Source organism: Larimichthys crocea, chromosome XIX (genome assembly GCF_000972845.2).
Source record: "Larimichthys crocea isolate SSNF chromosome XIX, L_crocea_2.0, whole genome shotgun sequence".
In the NCBI taxonomy this organism is placed as follows: Eukaryota; Metazoa; Chordata; class Actinopteri; family Sciaenidae; genus Larimichthys; species Larimichthys crocea.
Genome location: NC_040029.1, coordinates 8683350 through 8701903, shown reverse-complemented (window position 1 = coordinate 8701903; position 18554 = coordinate 8683350). Strand labels below are relative to the sequence as shown.

General features: G+C 43.7%; 1 protein-coding gene across 1 annotated transcript in view; it reads right to left on the bottom strand.

The window, feature by feature from the left end:
* LOC104931479 (potassium voltage-gated channel subfamily H member 8) overlaps positions 1 to 18554 on the bottom strand; it is a 31635-nt gene that overhangs the window by 12038 nt on the left and 1043 nt on the right. Inside the window, exons 2-11 of the mRNA XM_027291573.1 lie at positions 12809 to 13042; positions 12588 to 12719; positions 11682 to 11827; positions 10892 to 11150; positions 10052 to 10209; positions 8696 to 8903; positions 7667 to 8044; positions 7355 to 7554; positions 6548 to 6797; positions 3892 to 4106 (exon numbers count right to left, since the gene is read on the bottom strand). Of these exons, the coding sequence (XP_027147374.1) occupies positions 3892 to 4106; positions 6548 to 6797; positions 7355 to 7554; positions 7667 to 8044; positions 8696 to 8903; positions 10052 to 10209; positions 10892 to 11150; positions 11682 to 11827; positions 12588 to 12719; positions 12809 to 13042 (2180 nt within the window). The remainder of the gene's footprint in view (positions 1 to 3891; positions 4107 to 6547; positions 6798 to 7354; positions 7555 to 7666; positions 8045 to 8695; positions 8904 to 10051; positions 10210 to 10891; positions 11151 to 11681; positions 11828 to 12587; positions 12720 to 12808; positions 13043 to 18554) is intronic.

The window sequence follows — 18554 nt, the reverse complement described above, 5'->3', positions numbered from 1 at the left end:
ATCAGGAGGAAACTAATAGTCTGGCACATTAACCCGATGTTGTTTCTCCAATTTCTGTACAGATTAAATGTAGATATATTAACATATGCTACAGAGGAGCTGGTAGCTTTTTATTTTTAACTTTTGGACCGAGCCAAGTTAGTCGTGTCCCTGATATAACTCTTGGTAAGAAAGTAGAAGAAAAATGAGATGGGGCATGATGATGTGACAACTAATCTGACTTGCCATGCATAGTTTTAATTGTAATTGACTGAATGAGTCTTTTGCATTGTAGCAGTGCATAAGATGAGATTGTTGTTATTCTCACCGTCGACACTGAAAGCAGAATATTCTGCTGAATGCTTAATTTGATGCATCAAACCCGGGAAATCCATCTATAAGCACGACAATTTCCATAAACGTTTTATTTAACCTGCTTCAGAATTGGATGGAACGTTTGAGGTTTGACAGCTGCGCCAAATTAAATAGCTGCAAATGTTTATTCCTCCATGCATTAATGGACTGCGTCTGCAAACAGGGGAGACTGGTGGTCAGAAGTCAGACTGATCATTATATATATATGAATTTGGCAGTAAATTGTTGTTTATAATGACTATATCTGTTTCATAGGCGCTGTATGTAAGTGTGTGGATTCTCCCTCTGCGGGAAGCCGTCAGGGTGCTTTAAAACAGTCATGTTATGTATAATTTAAGTATTTCTCATGCTTATATACCGTCTCGTCCCTTGATACTTCAGTTGGATCTGCTCTAATTAACAAGCTACTCACAGTGTGAATGTGACTCCGTTATTTCCAGTGCATGCTGGTTATTCATGTGTATTCTACAGCTGAGAACCATCTGTAAATCCCTGGCATCTGAATCCTCCATGTTTAGCTCGCGTCTTTATCTGTTGGCTGCATCTCAAGCAGAAGCCGTGGCTTCCTCCTCGCTCTCCCGGTCCAGAGGCTAATCCTTTTCACACAGCAAAGCCATCACTCTGCACTGTGTAAATGTCGGGTGGAGGAGGTCACTGCACAGCTAAGACTAATCTAAAAACACCCAGACTCTTCTTGTGGATCTCCAGAATTTAGAACAGGTGATGTGAAGTTGCTGATCGTGTGTTTATAGAAATCAAAAGCCGTCATCGTACCTCGGTGTTGTGTCCTTCCCGCAGGTTGTACGTCAGGTCATGCTGGATCTCAGTGATGAACTTCTGGGCGTAGTCCGGTAGAGACAGGCACCTCGCGGAGGCCTTTGAGGCTATGTACTGCAGGTCACAGTAAGTCAGGGCCTTCACACAGGCGTTGGTTTTAATCACTTCCTCGTGGTCAGGCGTCAGAGCCAATCAGGTCGCCCCGGCCTGGAAAGTAGACGTACTTAGGGCTGTGGTTGAGTGGGTTAACTGATTTACGAGCCTATGATGATACGTATGAATATTCTCTATATCGGCACAGCACAGAGTGCATTATCATGTTTATACAACAGCCACTCCCAAAGAAAGTACAGCACTTAAGTACAATATTTAGATTGAGATTTTAGACACTTCGTTGTTGTTTCCAAACTCACATGGTTCTTAAAGAGGTAAAACTATCCATTATTTTGCAATAAAGGAAGAAATCAGCTCAAAGTTGAAGCAATTAATGCAGCAGAAGTTTATTTTTTAAGGGCTTGACCCCCTGGATTGGGAACCGCTGCACTAAAATAGCCCCACGTTAAGCAGCTGCAATGCCGCCCGATGCAGGTTGAATGTAAAAGGAAGACTGTTTTATATTAAACACCATGGATCCGATAGTATGGTGTTTTTATTCTGCTTTCTCTTTATTTCTGCTTCCTCTTTTGTTCCTCACTGCCTTCTCCAGAGCTGTAAATCCAAAGTGGCAATGCCAAACTTTAACTGTGTCTGTGTGTGTGTGAGAGAGAGAGAGGCAAACCGAGAGCAAGCAGGAAAAATTGTTAAAATTGTGTGTGCTGTAGAAAAACACACACACACACACACAGAAAGTCTGTAGAGATTGTCGGTGTGCATGTGTGTGTGTGTTGTGCAGCTACACACAGGAGGCAGGAGAGTACATGTACAGTACGTGCATGCACACACACACCTAGTCCCGCATGCTGATGAGTTTACCCTCTTTCCTCTCTGGGCAGCATGCAGCCACTCCATTATTTACACCAGCTAGATCATCATATGAAAAACAGTGTTGCCAAGTTGCTCCCCCCGTTTTTTTTTCTTTTCTGTTTTATATGGACGCGAATTGTTCCAGTGCTGTTTGTGTTTATCCATTCTGTTTCATCCATGTTCTGCAGAGAAGGAGGAGTGTCGGAGGGTGCTCGCGTTGTAGGACGAGACTCTGGAGAGACTTCTTGTTCTGGAAGAAAGCACCGCGGCACGTTTCTGGTTCTGGCTGTTTAATTAGAGGCTTGCTGCATTTTGTTTATTTTGTGTTTGTTGCAGTTTTTTGGACTTTTTCTCATTAGATTTTTTATGTTCAACATGAACAGAAACGCTATATATATATATATACACACCGTATGTCTGAGTGTGTGACAGGAACGTGGATGTGCAAGCATACAATATTCCACAATACATTAATACTTGATGTCTTGTCAGTTGTTTCCTTAACTCACTTTATTTTTCCTCTTTTTCGGGTTTTGAATAAAGTTTTAATGAATTTCTTTGCGTTGCGCAGTGTGGACTTGAGTCTACGCGCTCTTACTTTTGAGATTTGGATTCAGATACGAAGTCCCAGCCAGACTGTTGTTGTTGTTGTTAATCAGACTGGCATCAGGAGGAAACTAATAGTCTGGCACATTAACCCGATGTTGTTTCTCCAATTTCTGTACAGATTAAATGTAGATATATTAACATAATCTACAGAGGAGCTGGTAAGCTTTTTATTTTTAACTTTTGGACAGAGCCAAGTTAGTCATGTCCCTGATATAACTCTTGGTAAGAAAGTAGAAGAAAACTGAGATGGTGCATGATGATGTGACAACTAATTTGACTTGCCATGCATAGTTTTAATTGATTAATTGACTGAATGAGTCATTTTGCATTGTAGCAGTGCATAAGATGAGATTGTGTTATTCTCACCGTCGACACTGAAAGCAGAATATTCTGCTGAATGCTTAATTTGATGCATCAAACCCGGGAAAATCCATCTATAAGCACAGACAATTTCCATAAACGTTTTATTTAACCTGCTTCAGAATTGGATGGGAACGTTTGAGGTTTGACAGCTGCGCCAAATTAAATAGCTGCAAATGTTTATTCCTCCATGCATTAATGGACTGCGTCTGCAAACAGGGGAGACTGGTGGTCAGAAGTCAGACTGATTCATATATATATATGAATTTGGCAGTAAATTGTTGTTTATAATGACTATATCTGTTTCATAGCAGGCTGTATGTAAGTGTGTGGATTACTCCATCTGCGGGAAGCCGTCAGGGTGCTTTAAAACAGTCATGTTATGTATAATTTAAGTATTTCTCATGCTTATATACCGTCTCGTCCCTTGATACTTCAGTTGGATCTGCTCTAATTAACAAGCTTACTCACAGTGTGAATGTGACTCCGTTATTTCCAGTGCATGCTGGTTATTCATGTGTATTCTACAGCTGAGATCCATCTGTAAATCCCTGGCATCTGAATCCTCCATGTTTAGCTCGCGTCTTTATCTGTTGGCTGCATCTCAAGCAGAAGCAGTGGCTTCCTCCTCGCTCTCCCGGTCCAGATGGCTAATCCTTTTCAACAGCAAAGCCATCACTCTGGCACTGTGTAAAATGTCGGGTGGAGGAGGTCACTGCACAGCTAAGACTAATCTAAAAAAACCCAGACTCTTCTTGTGGATCTCCAGAATTTAGAACAGGTGATGTAAAGTTGCTGATTTATAGAAATCAAAAGCCGTCATCGTACCTCGGTGTTGTGTCCTTCCCGCAGGTTGTACGTCAGGTCATGCTGGATCTCAGTGATGAACTTCTGGGCGTAGTCCGGATAGAGACAGAGCACCTCGCGGAGGCCTTTGAGGCTGATGTACTGCAGGTCACAGTAAGTCAGGGCCTTCACACAGGCGTTGGTTTTAATCACTTCCTCTTGGGTCAGACAATCAGAGCCAATCAGGTCGCCCCGGCCTGGAAAGAAGACGTACAATTAGGGCTGTAGTTGAGTGGGTTAACTGATTTACGAGCCATAATGAATGATGCATTTCTTGTTAAGTATGATGGTGCGATATTATCTATATCGGCACAGCACAGAGTGCATTATCATGTTTATACAATGGCCACTCCCAAAGAAAGTACAGCACTTAAGTACAATATTTAGATTGAGATTTTAGACACTGCATTGTGGTTTCCAAACTCACATGGTTCTTAAACTATCCATTATTTTGCAGTAAAGGAAGAAATCAGCTCAAAGTTGAAGCAATTAATGCAGCAGAAGTTTATTTTTTAACGGCTTGACCCCCTGGATTGGGAACCGCTGCACTAAAATAGCCCCACGTTGAGCAGCTCGATGCATGTTGAATGTAAAAGGAAGACTGTTTTATATTAAACACCATGGGATCCAGATAGTAGGACTGTTTTTATTCTGCTTTCTCTTTATTTCTGCTTCCTCTTTTGTTCCTCACTGCCTTCTCCAGAGCTGTAAATCCAAAGTGGCAATGCCAAAACTATTTAACTGTGTCTGTGTGTGTGTGTGTGAGAGAGAGAGAGAGAGGCAAACCAGGAGCAAGCAGGAAAAATTGTTAAAATTGTGTGTGCTGTAGAAAAACACACACACACACACACAGAAAGTCTGTAGAGATATGTCGGATGTGCATGTGTGTGTGTGTGTGTGCAGCTACACACAGGAGGCAGGAGAGTACATGTACAGTACGTGCATGCACACACACACCTAGTCCAGCATGCTGATGAGTTTACCCTCTTTCCTCTCTGGGCAGCATGCAGCCACTCCATTATTTACACCAGCTAGATCATCAATATGAAAAACAGTGTTGCCAAGTAGCTCCCCCCGTTTTTTTTTTCTGTTTCTGTTTTATATGGACGCGAATTGATTCCAGTGCTGTTTGTGTTTATCCATTCTGTTTCATCCATGTTCTGCAGAGAAGGAGGAGTGTCGGAGTGAGCTCGCGTTGTAGGACGAGACTCTGGAGAGACTTCTTGTTCTGGAAGAAAGCGCCGCGGCACGTTTCTGGTTCTGGCTGTTTAATTAGAGGCTTGCTGCATTTTGTTTATTTTGTGTTTGTGCAGTTTTTTTGGACTTTTTCATCATTAGATTTTTTATGTTCAACATGAACAGAAACGCTGAATAAAGCTCTGTTTCTATGCATATTAACAAGGGATCAAATAACTGTGTGTGTAATGTAAAACGGGTCAGTGTGTTTTGGTTTTCTGCTCTCATCAACCTCCTTTCCTGCAGCTGAATTTAGCACAAAAAGCTGGTTAAAGCCAGCTGCCCAGCACCAAACAGCAAACAGACAAAGTTACCGACTAGCAGGTGAACATGGTGGAGCATTTAGCAAGTTGGTGGGGACCAAAATAGAGCTAAAAGTCGACCAAGTATTAGTTGCTGGATGTTTAAATAGGCAACTACTTTCTAACACGGTCTAAACTGTACGGCGTCTGTTCCATCAATCCCCGGGTCACACTCCATTTTTCACCCGGTGGGGTGTGAATTGTTTTCCCACAGAGGCTATTTAATACAGACATAATTGCAGGTTTTATCAGCACTAGGCTGCTCTTGTTCATTATGTTCCTCTTCATAAAAGCAGACTAATAAATGTTGGATGTCTAATAACTTTCTCGGAGGTAAAAAGCACTTTGTCATCTTGTGCTCATAACGCCGTAACCCAAAATAGACCAAAGGACGAGGATAAGTCTTGTAACCATCATTTCTGTTACTTAAAAAACACTACACGGCCTTGCCCAGGCATATTTTATGAATTATATGCCCCAATAAACAAACTCAGTATTAGACTCTGAAACAAAACTCCACAAGCAGTGTTTGGACCTGCTTCCATTCAGAAATTTGCCCAGCAGGTCGCTCTTTTAAAGGTCTATTTAAAACTCTCGGTACACTGCACTTAAAGGTCCAGCATGTTGGATTTAGGGGGGTTTTATTGACAGAATATGACATATAATATGCATAACTATGTTTCCATTAGTGTATAATCGCCTGAAAATAAGAATTGTTGTGTGTTACAATGAGACTTTTATATCTACAGACGCTGCAGGTCTCCCTAAACCTGCATATGAAACATGAATGAGGATATCTAGCACTCAACATCCAACGGCTGGTTGCTGGTCCCCATTACTTACTTTGGGAATGTTTACTCGTTCACGTGCTGCATATATATCATCTTCTGAAGCAGATAAGTCACTTTACTGCCACAATCTAGGAGGGCTTCTAAAGTTTGGAGCCCAAGACAGAGAGGCTCTTCAAGATTCAGGTAGCAAAATGACTCACGCAGCCTTGCAAAGTGCTTTGGAGAGGGGAAGGAGGTTTTCAGGCGTGGGTGAGCGGGCAACGTAACCAGATTTAACGGTTAAAGGTGAAAAGACCAACGTTTATTTACCCAGAATGGCCAACACAGTGTTGTCCTTTAGTACTTCCATGGAGCCTGAACATACAAAGTAGATAGCTTGGAGGGCGTCGCCCTGGCGGATGAGGAACTCCCCAGGAGCTGAAAAGGAGGTCTTGATGATGAGGGAGAGCGAGCGCAGACATCCCCGGCTGGCCGATTCAAAGAGCGGCAGCTCCAGCAGCTCTTTATTCAGGTGCATGGCGATGTCGGCCCTCAGCTCATCTGGGAAGTCCTTCAGCAGCTGTTGGAGGGGAAAAAAAATTGACCTCAATAGTGAAACGAAGTGCCCAAAAACACAAACTTTCCTTTGTGTGTCATCGTTTTAATGTGACTGTGTGGGAAGGTGGAGGCGAAATAAAACCTTTCACCTTCCCACATAGTCACAAACCAACTAATACATGCATGACCAGCAAGACAGCGTCTCATGAACTTTATAACTCCGATAAATCTTTGCAAGGGTAAGTATTAGCACCTGTCCATCATCACGTTATCTCTATTTGAAGCCATGATAAGACGCACGAAAAGTGTCTTTGAGGTCATTAACCGTGAAATTAAGATAGCTGCTCCGACGTGATAGAACCCAAATCCTCTCAGAGACGTTTCTTTAGTCAGCTCGGAGGGCAAGTGACCGGATTTGCAATTGCAGAAGCCGCTCCGTTTGATCCCCATTGTGACCGACAATGTCAATCCAAGCCACAGAGGGCATCAGACATTTCAGAAATATGCTTTCCATCTATATCAAGTCAGTACTGGAGGGTGCAGCATGATGTTCCACATCGTTTTGTTTCCCCGCCTTACCTCGCTGACGTCGATACCGTTGTTGACGGACCACGTCGTCTGGAAACACTCCATCATGCGTTGCTCAAGAGCTTTGGGCAGCCGGTGCACCCGGATAAAGTCCTTCAGGTCCTTGGTCCGGGTTTGGTAGAGGGAGCGGCGTGAGTACATCCTCTGGATGATGGCGGTCACGTTACCAAACACCACGGCATGCATTAATGCTACAGAGGAGACAGAAACAAAACAAGACAAGCTGTTTGAGGCTGTTTTGATGCAGCGATTGGAATATTGTGGATTTTTAGTTTTAGCTTTGGTGTTTGGGGTTGTGCCCACCTCCAATCAGCATGGTGCATATGGAGAAGATCTTCTCAGAGTCTGTGTTGGCTGAAACATTGCCAAAGCCCACACTGGTCAAACTGCTCAGAGCAAAGTACAGCGACGTCACGTAGGAACTCCTGACAGATGGCCCGCCGCTCAGCGTCGTCCCCGAGCCGGTCGGCGTCCTCGCTTTGGTCCTGCTGCCGTTCCACTGGCCTGAACCGAGCAAACCCGCCACATTCAGGGTCTCCAACCCCGAGCCGTTCCACTGGCTGTAATTGGTCATTCCTGCTGTCATTGTGCCTTGAGGCGCATCGGAGACTCCCAACAGAGAGGTCAGCGGTGCCAGGAAGTATGGTGTTCCCAAGCGTTTGGCCAGTTCGTGGAGCCAGCCTGGTGGAGGAATTAGAGGAAATTTGTTTCCACAGCCGGTACACTCGTATTAACATCAGTCATCGCACCACACAAAAAAAATAGCCACAAGAAACACAGTGCAGTCAACCCGAACATGTGTAATTACTACACTTTGTTGAAGGCAATGACAGAGTGCACAAAGCTCTTACTGCGGCACGCTTAAAGATCTGTATCTGCAGCCAGATACGCTTTGTCCCTAGGCAAATGGACAGAGCAGATTCATGCTCCCTGGATGATGAACCATTTTGATTTTGAACACCGAACGTGAATGTTGCTCTTGTGAATTTCCATCTGGGGAATGTAGGACAAAAGTAGGACACGCTGCTCATCGGAAGCAATCAAGGGTTCGGCGTCAATTGCCCAACTGCCAACCCTACAATTAAAAGAGGACCTGCTCTTTTCTGCATGTTTTCCCACCATTCTTACCCATCATCCCTCTTTTCTTCCTGTCTCATCCCACGTTGCCACGTTGAGCACAGTTGGAGGCGAGAGAGATCACCATAATTAGAGGTGTTTTCTCAGTAAAACCACACACACACCACAAACTGTGTGCATATTTTAGTCTCCATTTTTTGGTGTTGCGCTGCCTGTTGTTGTATTTTTATATACCAACACACACTCTATCCTCACCTACATCCCAGGAGGCAGGGCTATTACTTTCGATCTCGCTGCGTCCTATGAAGTACCACACACAGGCCATCCAGTGGGCCAGCAGGGCGAACGTGGACATGAGCAGGGTGAGGACCACGGCGCTGTACTGGGAGTAACGGTCCAGCTTCTGCAGGAGGCGTAAGAGGCGGAGGAGACGTACCGTCTTCAGCAGATGAACCCCGAAGTTCTGCGAGTAGAAGAGCGAGAGGTGTGATGGATTAGAAGGTATAAAAACATCCTAATGAGCTCCACTTTTATATGTAAGTCTTGTTCATTAGGGCCGGATTAGTTCCTCCTGGATAAGTACACTAGAATATTCCCTGTAAACTGTGAACTACTTTCCAATCTGGAGCTGAGGGAGGTTTCTAATTGGAGAGTACATGCACGCTGAGAGCTGTGCCCCACTAGCTCCACAGATGAACCTGAAGACAAAAAATACCGCGGGACACTAATCTCAAAACAAACTGTTGAAATTTTAAAAAAGACATCCAGAGAAAATCGCTGTCATTATCATTCTGAACGTGGAGGTCCTGAGGTTGAGAAATGACCCTCTGGTCCCTTTATTAGATTCGTGCTTTATCTGCGTATAAACTGCTGTTGCAATAAGTCATCTGCTAATCGATGGAGCTCTGCTGATGATGAATTACAACCTGCTCAGACAGGATTTCATTCACTGGATATCTGGATCCATTTAGGCACGGGTCAGGGGTGTAAAATCGTATCCGGAAAAGCCAAGCCTTGGTAACAGCACTGCTGTTTTTTGCATAAGCAATGATGGATAGGTGGATATTCTGGATAAAAGAGTCAACAGGATGATATTTAACTTCATGGGAGCTGAAAGAAAAGACAAAATTCAGATCCCTTTGCTGCTATCGCACTGTGTCTGTTAAACATCCAACAGGCTCTGCACGATGCAACATCATCTGGCTAATTTGCAGCGCTTGCCTCCATCTGTAATTTGTCTTCAGCGCACTCGTTTATCAGCTTAATTACCGGTTACCTAATAATGAGTTTCTTGTTGGAGCTCAGACTCTCAATTTTGCCTTTCCTGGAAGCCAGAAAATATGGAGCAAAGTTCCAGTTTTACTTGTACGTGTGCGTGTAGGTTTAAATAAAGCAGGAGGGCGCAATCAATAAAAGAATGACATCTATTAGAGCTGGCAGGACCCCTATAGTGCATCTGCCAATATATCACACATGCACATAAACACATAAATCGCACTCAAAGACACGAGCAAAGTGCAAGCCCAGTGAGAAATGTACGATTTATATGCACCCAGAGTGTATAACAACTCAAAAGCTAGTGTACTGCATGTGTGTGTGTGTGAGACCCACCACACTGATGTTAAAGGCGTAGAGCAGGTCAAAGGGCAAGGCGGCGATCAGATCCACAAACAGCCAGGATGTGACGTAGTGGATGCAGATGGAGCGCGGGTCGTACACCACCTGACCGGACGTGCTCACGTAGGTGGTTCGGAAGTTCAGCACGATATCTGTCACGGAAAACACACACTTCATCTAACTCTGCAAACAGTTTCTTCAAAGGTAAACCTGGATATTTGAGACTGAACTGTGCTGAGTTACTAAAGTTCAACAGATGATGAAATGACGGATGTTGGAGTCTGCTGGGAACAGCTTTCGAGCGTTGATGGTTCCTGTAATAGTGCAATGTCAGACACACTGTCCAGCGCTGTGACAACAAGCTCCAGGTTATGAAAATATCTCCTTTAACAAGCTGCCCTTAAGTGGGATTAGTGGACTTGTGCCAGAGGGGGGAAAGACAGCAGGACTCCACATTGTTTGGGTAGGTTTAATTATCACACAGCCTCTCCCGCTTCAGGAGGAGTTGGAAGCAACTCAGACTACGGTGCAGCTAAAGTAGCCAATTAAAAGAGGAGGAGAGGTGGTTTTCCAACCTGCTGCATTGAATTATGCAAACCAGGAGTTCCCCTTAAACTGACATGAGAGGAAAGTATGAAGAAAAATATGTAAATAGTAGGAGCCAAGGGATGTGAGTTAGAAAAAAATACAAACTAACAAGTATTGCTTGGTATTGTCCCTTCATTACTATTCCACACACTGTGGTTTATTCTGACTCCCACATGCACCGAGCACCATCTGAAAATAAACCCCAACAAATGCATAATTCACTTCACAATCTTTACGAAGCCTCACCGATGATAAAAAGTATCTCCACCAAGATGTCGCTCACACTCGGAGGGTTGCGTGCCCCCGAGCCGCCGTCCTCTCGGATCTCCACCGCGTTGAAGCAGACGTTATAGGGAACAGTGACGGCTACGTAGAAGGTGGCCAGCAAGATCAGCCAATCCCAGCCGGCCTTGAACGCACCGTAGTGAAGGAGGATGAAGCGGGACTTCTGGATGTCTGCCACCTTGTACTCTGGGACTGGGTTTGCATTGGCTCCTAGAACACTCTAGAAATGTAAACATGTAGAGTCAAATTCATGCTATGCAGAGACCAGGCGGTATGAATATTTTATATATATCATTAGCAGTTATTATTCAAGGTTTCAGGTGATCTGTAGTGGCTAATTTAAACTAATTGGTCAAATTAAGTAAATATACCCATATGTGGACACAGCAGTACTCGGCATTTTGTATGTAGAAATGAACATTTAGCTGATGTAAGAGGGAGAAACCTTTTAACCATGAGCCAGCCGCACAATTAATTCAAATAGAGGCTTTTATTTATGCAAATTTCTTCCCACCAAGGTCCTGAGCCATTAAGATCACACTGTACCTCAGAGATTTTGTTTGGAAGTTTTCATCTTATTATGAACTCAGATGAATTCATCATTGATGACTGTGCGTGTGAGTGCTGGTTGGATTTTGAGCTCTTCTTCTCGAGTGGAAAACCAAATCCAAAAATATCAGTATTATGCTTTAAATACTCCCCACAGGAAGAGCAGGTCAAATCCTAAGTAGGACAAGACAACACGTCTCACATTGTTGATCTTCAGCTTGCTCTTGGTTTTGTCCTGTTTCTGTAGGTGTCCAGACAGCTGATACAGGACGGCCCGACTGCGGCGGCGCTCCATGTTGAAGCCTGGAGGGCGGCTGACCTGGCGGATCTCCAGGCCGCTTTCCTCATCTGTAAATAAGGACGCAAAACTAGACGTTGATAACGTTGACCTCTGAGAGAAACGACAGCTGCAAGAATGTTCTTGTTGCGTCAATGCCTTCATGACGTAGCTATGTCAGTATATGTTTTACAATTTACTCAGGGTCAAAGACAAATAAAACCTCTGACACAACAGGAAAGGTGCATCGACTTGATGCAAGAGGTTCAGTCCCAGATTGAACGGGTTCACCATCAAACGAGAAACCTCAAAGCTGTGAAATGAAACCACAGCGACTAAATCAATTTGTTTTGGACTGGGTATGAGGAAGATCCCAGTGAAAGAAAGAGAAACCGAAACTGTTGATGCCATTTCCACCAACATCGACATGTGAGACTAAACTCTCCATAACAGAGACAGTAACGAGTGTGCAGGCCGAGCTTAAGTCGCAGTTTGTTAGATAATAAGTTGATCCAGGCTTGTTGTGTTTGGGGACATTCTTGGTTAAGTTCTGAAAAAGTTAAATGGACGATATGCACTTGTTTTGGTCCATCATGCAAGAAGTTCTGATTTATTATTTACCTACCATTAATATTAGATAATAAAACTGACAGTTGATGCACTTCTCTGCTAAAAAAGAAGTGTACAACTCCTCCATCCATAACACCACCAGTCGTGTCTGCTGATAGATCGGTGCCCCAGCTGTAAACCCTCTATTGGATCATTTCATGTGAATTATTGCAGAATTGGACAATGCCTGACTCCGTCTTTCTCTTTTATGCGTTGTCTCACCAGTGTCAGATTCATTGCCATGGTCCAGGTCCTTATTTTCTGTGATGTCCTTATGCGAGACCAGGAACAGAACCACCTCGCTCTTCTCGTTCTTTATGGGCACGATGTCCAGCAGACACCAGAACTTGGAGCCTGTTCAAAGAACGGAGATTTGATTAATATTTCAGACTATGAACACTGTGCAACTTATTCCCAAGTAAGCTGTAGCTGCTGCTACTTACCGCCCTTCTTGTACAGGATGATCTCAGTCTTGAACTCCCGCCGTTCGTCCAGAGCTTTCTGCATCTGCGCGGTGAGGCGGTCGCTGGTCTCGCTGCCGTACAGGAAGTGACACATGCAGCTTTTCTGCATGAGCTCGCCACGGGCGAAGCCCGTCAGCTCGCAGAAGCCATCGGAGCAGTAGACTATCGGATAGAGGGACTGGACCTGAGCGTTCCCCAGGACAAAGTTGCTGTCTGAACAGAGGAAGGGGTAAAGCGTGGATGGTGAGCGATCGGAGGACTTTTATTTCAAATCAAGCAAATCAGAAGATGAGAGAAACTCTGAGTTTCTGACGTGCTCACAGTCCATCAGGCTTTTACTAGTGATGCTTGAAGCTAAATCCTAAATTGCTGAGTTGATATAAATGTTTATGGATGCAGGGAATAGCATCCATGAGCCATGTGACTACAACTCCCATGAGTCTTACGCACAGTAACATCCACGCTACATGCTTTACTCAACCACGAGGTCGTCATCTACGATTTCACAACATGTCACCGTTAATTCAAAGAAAACATAATTAAAATTTAACGCACAGCTCTCTCCTCATTCTCAGTTTTTACTCTTTGTGGAGTTCTTCTGCTCACTTTGAAGAGCTCCCTCCTCGGGGGAGAATTTAACACGCCCGCCGCTTTCCAATCACATTATTTCATCTTCTCTTCTTCATCTCCCGCTATTGTTCTCTCCAAATGATCCTTGTTCTTTGTTCGTCCGGTGCGTCTTCACCTCCCCTCTCTGCCTCTCTGTGCCCTCTATACATATTTTCATCTTTGATGAACATTTGAACAGCATTACAAACACAAGCTTCCTATTTGCATTTCCTTCATATATAATAGCTCAATAGTGTACTAAAAATGGTGCAATAATGAAGTATATGTAAGTATCTGTATACTGAATAAATACAAATGATGGGACAGAGAGAGTACTTGACATTTGGTCTTAGTTTCTGCTCTTTGCCAGGACTTTTAATCTAAATAATCGATTTCCAACCTGTAATATATACGTAATATTAACAGGCCAACCATTTGACAGACTGACTCATGGGGACAATCTTGAATAATTCATTTTGAAAGTGAATTAGGGTACAAAAGGTGACATGCACAGCCAAGGCGCTCCATCCCACTGAGATCATTAAAGTTTGTTCAGATATGAACGTGGAGGACTTGGAGCGCTCGCTTTGAATAATGGGAGCCAATATAAGACGAGAGAGCAGAGCAAATGATGGGAGAGTGAGAGGCGGCGAGAGACGAATGAACGGAGACGCAGAGAGATTTAGATTGCATGAAGATGAACTGGGGACAATGAAATTTAATAATTCATGTATTAATAAAGCATATCCAGTGTAAACGCTCTCGCCAAACTGAAACGAAGAGTACAAAGTGCCTCTCAGTGCAGGAGGCTCGTGGGAAGTCGCTCAGTACAAGTTATGAATATGTGAAATGTTTTGTTGGTCTGCAGTCCCTCAAACGTCCAGAAGTCCCCATGTTAAAATGTCCAACTTCACAGCAGATCTTTTCATCTAACTGTTGGCAAATATTTATGTTTATGAGAAAGAACAACACACTGTGGGACTTGAGATGCAACAAGTGCGCAGCAGTGTTTGCCACGTGTGTTAATTAAATGTAAAATTAAAAAAAAGCTGCACTGCGAGGCGGCAGAGGATGAAGACCGTCCACGAGTCTGAACATAATGGAGCAGCCGGCGATTTTGAAGTTAGTGTGACAGAATATATTCGGATTTAATGAACCACTTCTCCCCGAAAGGAGAATAGCCCTGTTCTTTTGAGATGATTAATTGGTAGAACAGAAGAATATATTAATATTACAGAGAAGTGAGCCCATTGTCTTACACTGAAGATGAATGTTAAAGAAAAGAAACCAATCACTGAGTTTTCTTATAGACACGAGAGCATGTGTGGAACAGTCCAAATCACAAAATGACCATTATGTTACACCGTACTGTGTGTGGTCTGTGCCAGTAATAAAGAACCAGAGTGCTCACTAATATGTCACTGCTGCTGTGCCTCTACTTCTGCAACAGTTCGGCTGCAGAGATTTTCATCCAATTCAGCTGCAGGATTGCGTCGGACTGAAGTGCACTGGCACTGTGTGCATGTGGGAATTGTCCTGTCAGAAGAGGCTGGCTTGTTTCCCCTTCATTATTCAGCCTGACACCGTGTTGCACGTACATGTTGCACTTTTAAAAAGGATCATGAAAATATAAGGAATGCAGCACCGGGTGCCTCTAACAAGATCTAAATCACATCTCTGCAGGTGGATTTGTGATGTTTACTGCTTCCACACGGCGTGCGAGGTTCTGTTCATTACCCCGTACTCACATGATCAATTTCCTCCAAAGACGTGATCTGGTTTCAAAGAAACAGTTCCTGCGCTCTGGCCTTATTTATTTTTATTTTTTCCCTTTGCTGTATTCATCGTGTGCACATTCCCCCTCAGGCACTAGGTTGGCCTGTCACATCCACACTACAATGCAGGTGTAATAACGTGCGAGCTGAACTACAAAACCACTCAGACTCAGCCCCTGAGCGGCTTAGGGAACCCCGATAAGCCGCGGCACTGATAACACTGACAGCGACAGCCCGCCACAAAACATTCACATGTTTGTTTACAGCACTTTTTCAGGACACTGCATTGCACTTGCGTTGATTCTCTGGAGGCCCGTTATGAATTTTCAGCTTGTAATGCTTCGGAAAATCTCTCTGGGTTATTGTGTTCTCTGCAAAAACTGGTCAGATTAAAATAAATTAATCACGAAAGATTGCGTGAAGACGTTTAACAGCTTGTGAAATTACTACGATTTCTTTCTTTCCCTTATAATTTCTGTGTCGGAGCTTTTTTTGTGCAGCTTCTATTGAGTCATTCACAACGGTGGAATAAATTTCCCCTCAGAAATAATCCAGCATTTTTTTATATTTTCGTATTTCCTACCCAACATGCAGACACTCTGCAAGCCCTTCGTCTGCCACTGTACAACAATAGCACTGACTGTCAAGGGCCATTGTGTGGAAATCCTTCCTGTGGTGCCACTCAGACATCAGTAACCTAAAACCTTTTTGTGGGTTTTTGTTCAAATGTGTGAAAATTCTAGTGATGCACCGCTGAAACTGTCAGTCAGTCTCAACAACTACGGCCTCCAGAGGATGGATACTGATGACTATAGCTATAGTTTAGATTAATTATTAGTCAAAGCAGCCCTCTGATGTGTTTCCTATACCTTAAAGTGATAGTTCAGGTGCTTTGAAGTGGGATTGTAAGAGGTATTATCAGTGTATTATGTGCCGTAGACGTCAATCAGTCTTGGAGATACAGACTGTTGTGGACGGGGACAGCAGAAAAATGTATTCTACCCACATATCTTTTCAAGTGCACGCTATGAGGACATTACAGCAGTATACCTAGAAAAAAAAAAAGCACACGGCATCTTTAAAATCTCTGGAAAGATTAACTTTGATCGCACAAGTCTCTGATATGCTCGGCGGCACAGTCGTGGGAATACAGAAGTTCTGCGGCAAGTGCCAAAGAAATAGTCTGCCTATAGCAAACACTTCTCCGAGCTGACCGAAGTTTACTCCAAGTAAACTCGTGCAACCCCGTTTCCAAAGAGCAGAAGTGTCCCTTTAACTGGAAATCTTCACTCTCCATCAGCTTCAAAACTTTACAGCACAAAGCTTTTTGCCAGAGCTCCCCTGACGGAAACACAAAAATCTGTCACTCCTCCATCCTGTTCGCTCACTTTTACAGACTTTTGTTCTTATTAGAGCATGAAGATGTGTCCAAGCCCAATCAAAAGTATACACACTGCCCTGAGAGATACATTGAAATAACCTTTGCTCTTATAAATATGTATGCAGTGTACTGAGATATCGCTGGGTTAATATAATCTGTCTGAAGTGTTCTACTGCAATGTAAGAAACTGGAAAGAAGTCCCTGGAGTCTCCCCGGTTATCGTCCTGCATTAATGTCGTATCGCAAAGAGGGAACGTCCCAGCTCACTTGGAAAATACTGCTCAGCTCAGCTGGTTTTTAATACTTGAGTGCTCACTATCAGTCACGATGAACATGTTCTGTATCACCGGGTGCACTAACGACCAATTTCGTAATCTGGTCAGTCCAGTGATTTTATTGTATCGACACTCTCGAGCAGAACGATGAGGACATCTGGGATTGGTTCGCCCCAAGGAATCAGCAAGCAAGAAAGGCTGCAGCTTCCGTGGTCATTGAGACGAAGGAGGAGGAAGAAAATTGAAGACAGACTTTTGTTCTTTGCCATGCTGTTTGCCAAGTCTTATCCGGGAAGACTTAAAGGAACTCTTGAACCAAACTGACACATCCTCGGTGGAGGAGCCGCAGTCAACGGACTCATCTTGGTGACTCGTCGTAGACTCATCTCAGCGAGATGCTACAAAGTGATTTGGTGGCCTGAGGTGGCTTAGATCATGGAGGTTTGGGCTGTCTTGTATGACGAAGAGGTCAAGTGACAAAAGGACAATCAGGGCGTCACATTGGTTGGTGCTAGAAAAGAGGCTTCAATCGTCAAACCTCAGTCTTCAATCCTGGTTGCGGGATCTTGGGAGTTTGCCTTTGGGGAATCTTGTTGGGGGATCCTGCGGGAATCTCGGATGTTGTGGTCCCTTCTCTGATCCTTGCATCTTCGTGCATCCTCAGTATAAGTTAAGACCTTTGAATGTTGTGGATCCATCCCCTTCTTAAAGGTTACACAGGTAGAAATCCTTTCCTCTGTCAATAACAGGTAGAACTGATGCAATAAATCCCCCTGGGTGAAGAAGGAGTAATACTCTGCTCTACTCTTCAGGTCAGGTATTCACAAATTGACTTACTGGATTAAATCACCAGGGTCATTAAGGTGTACGTCTGAGGTTCAATCATGGTTCTTATCTTCCCCAACGTCTCTCACCTCCTCCCAACCAATCAATCCTTCCAACCTCTACGGTGTTGTCTCCCTACTCAAGGTATTAAGCTTTTTAAAGAGCTTTTCAGATCAGTCAGATTTTAATTTACCTGCATTCGATTTTTTATGTTACTATCAAGTTAGAAAGATACATGAGCGACCGTTTTTTGACGGCCAGTCTGTGGTCATGCTAGAATATCTTGGGAGCCCAGCTTGTGATTATCTGATCTTTTTTTTTAGCCTCAAGCTGTAAAAAGTCACAGTTTTATCCCAGAAACCTCCATTTCTGGCCGGTCTTGTCAGCCAGGATCTATAAGTCACCGGAGAGCTTTGTCGATCCGGCATGGAAAGGTCATCTCAAAGAGAATAATTCTGAAAAGGCCTGGAACAAAGAGCTCACACCATGTTTTGCAGGCTGACAGAGTCATCGACCACTTTAAACCTTCGTCTGCTCCATATATAACCAGTTATTTATTGTATAAATTGTACATTTTGTAACGGTATAAATGTATAACTATAGAAACCGACGTAGAAGAGTACACTAATGGTTTTGTTTTGTCTCTTTAGATGGGGTTGCATGAAATTTTCTGTATTTACAGCAGAGAATAGACAGACCTCTCTGGGTTTCGCAGTACATCACATCTCTCCGTCGCTCAGTCCTATCTGTCAGTTTGCACCTTCAGGACTGCGTTACGTAACTGCAGCCTGCATGTTGATTGACATCTATCCCTGTGTAGGTATACATGTGTTTGATCCTGTGTTTTAAGCCGTGTGATG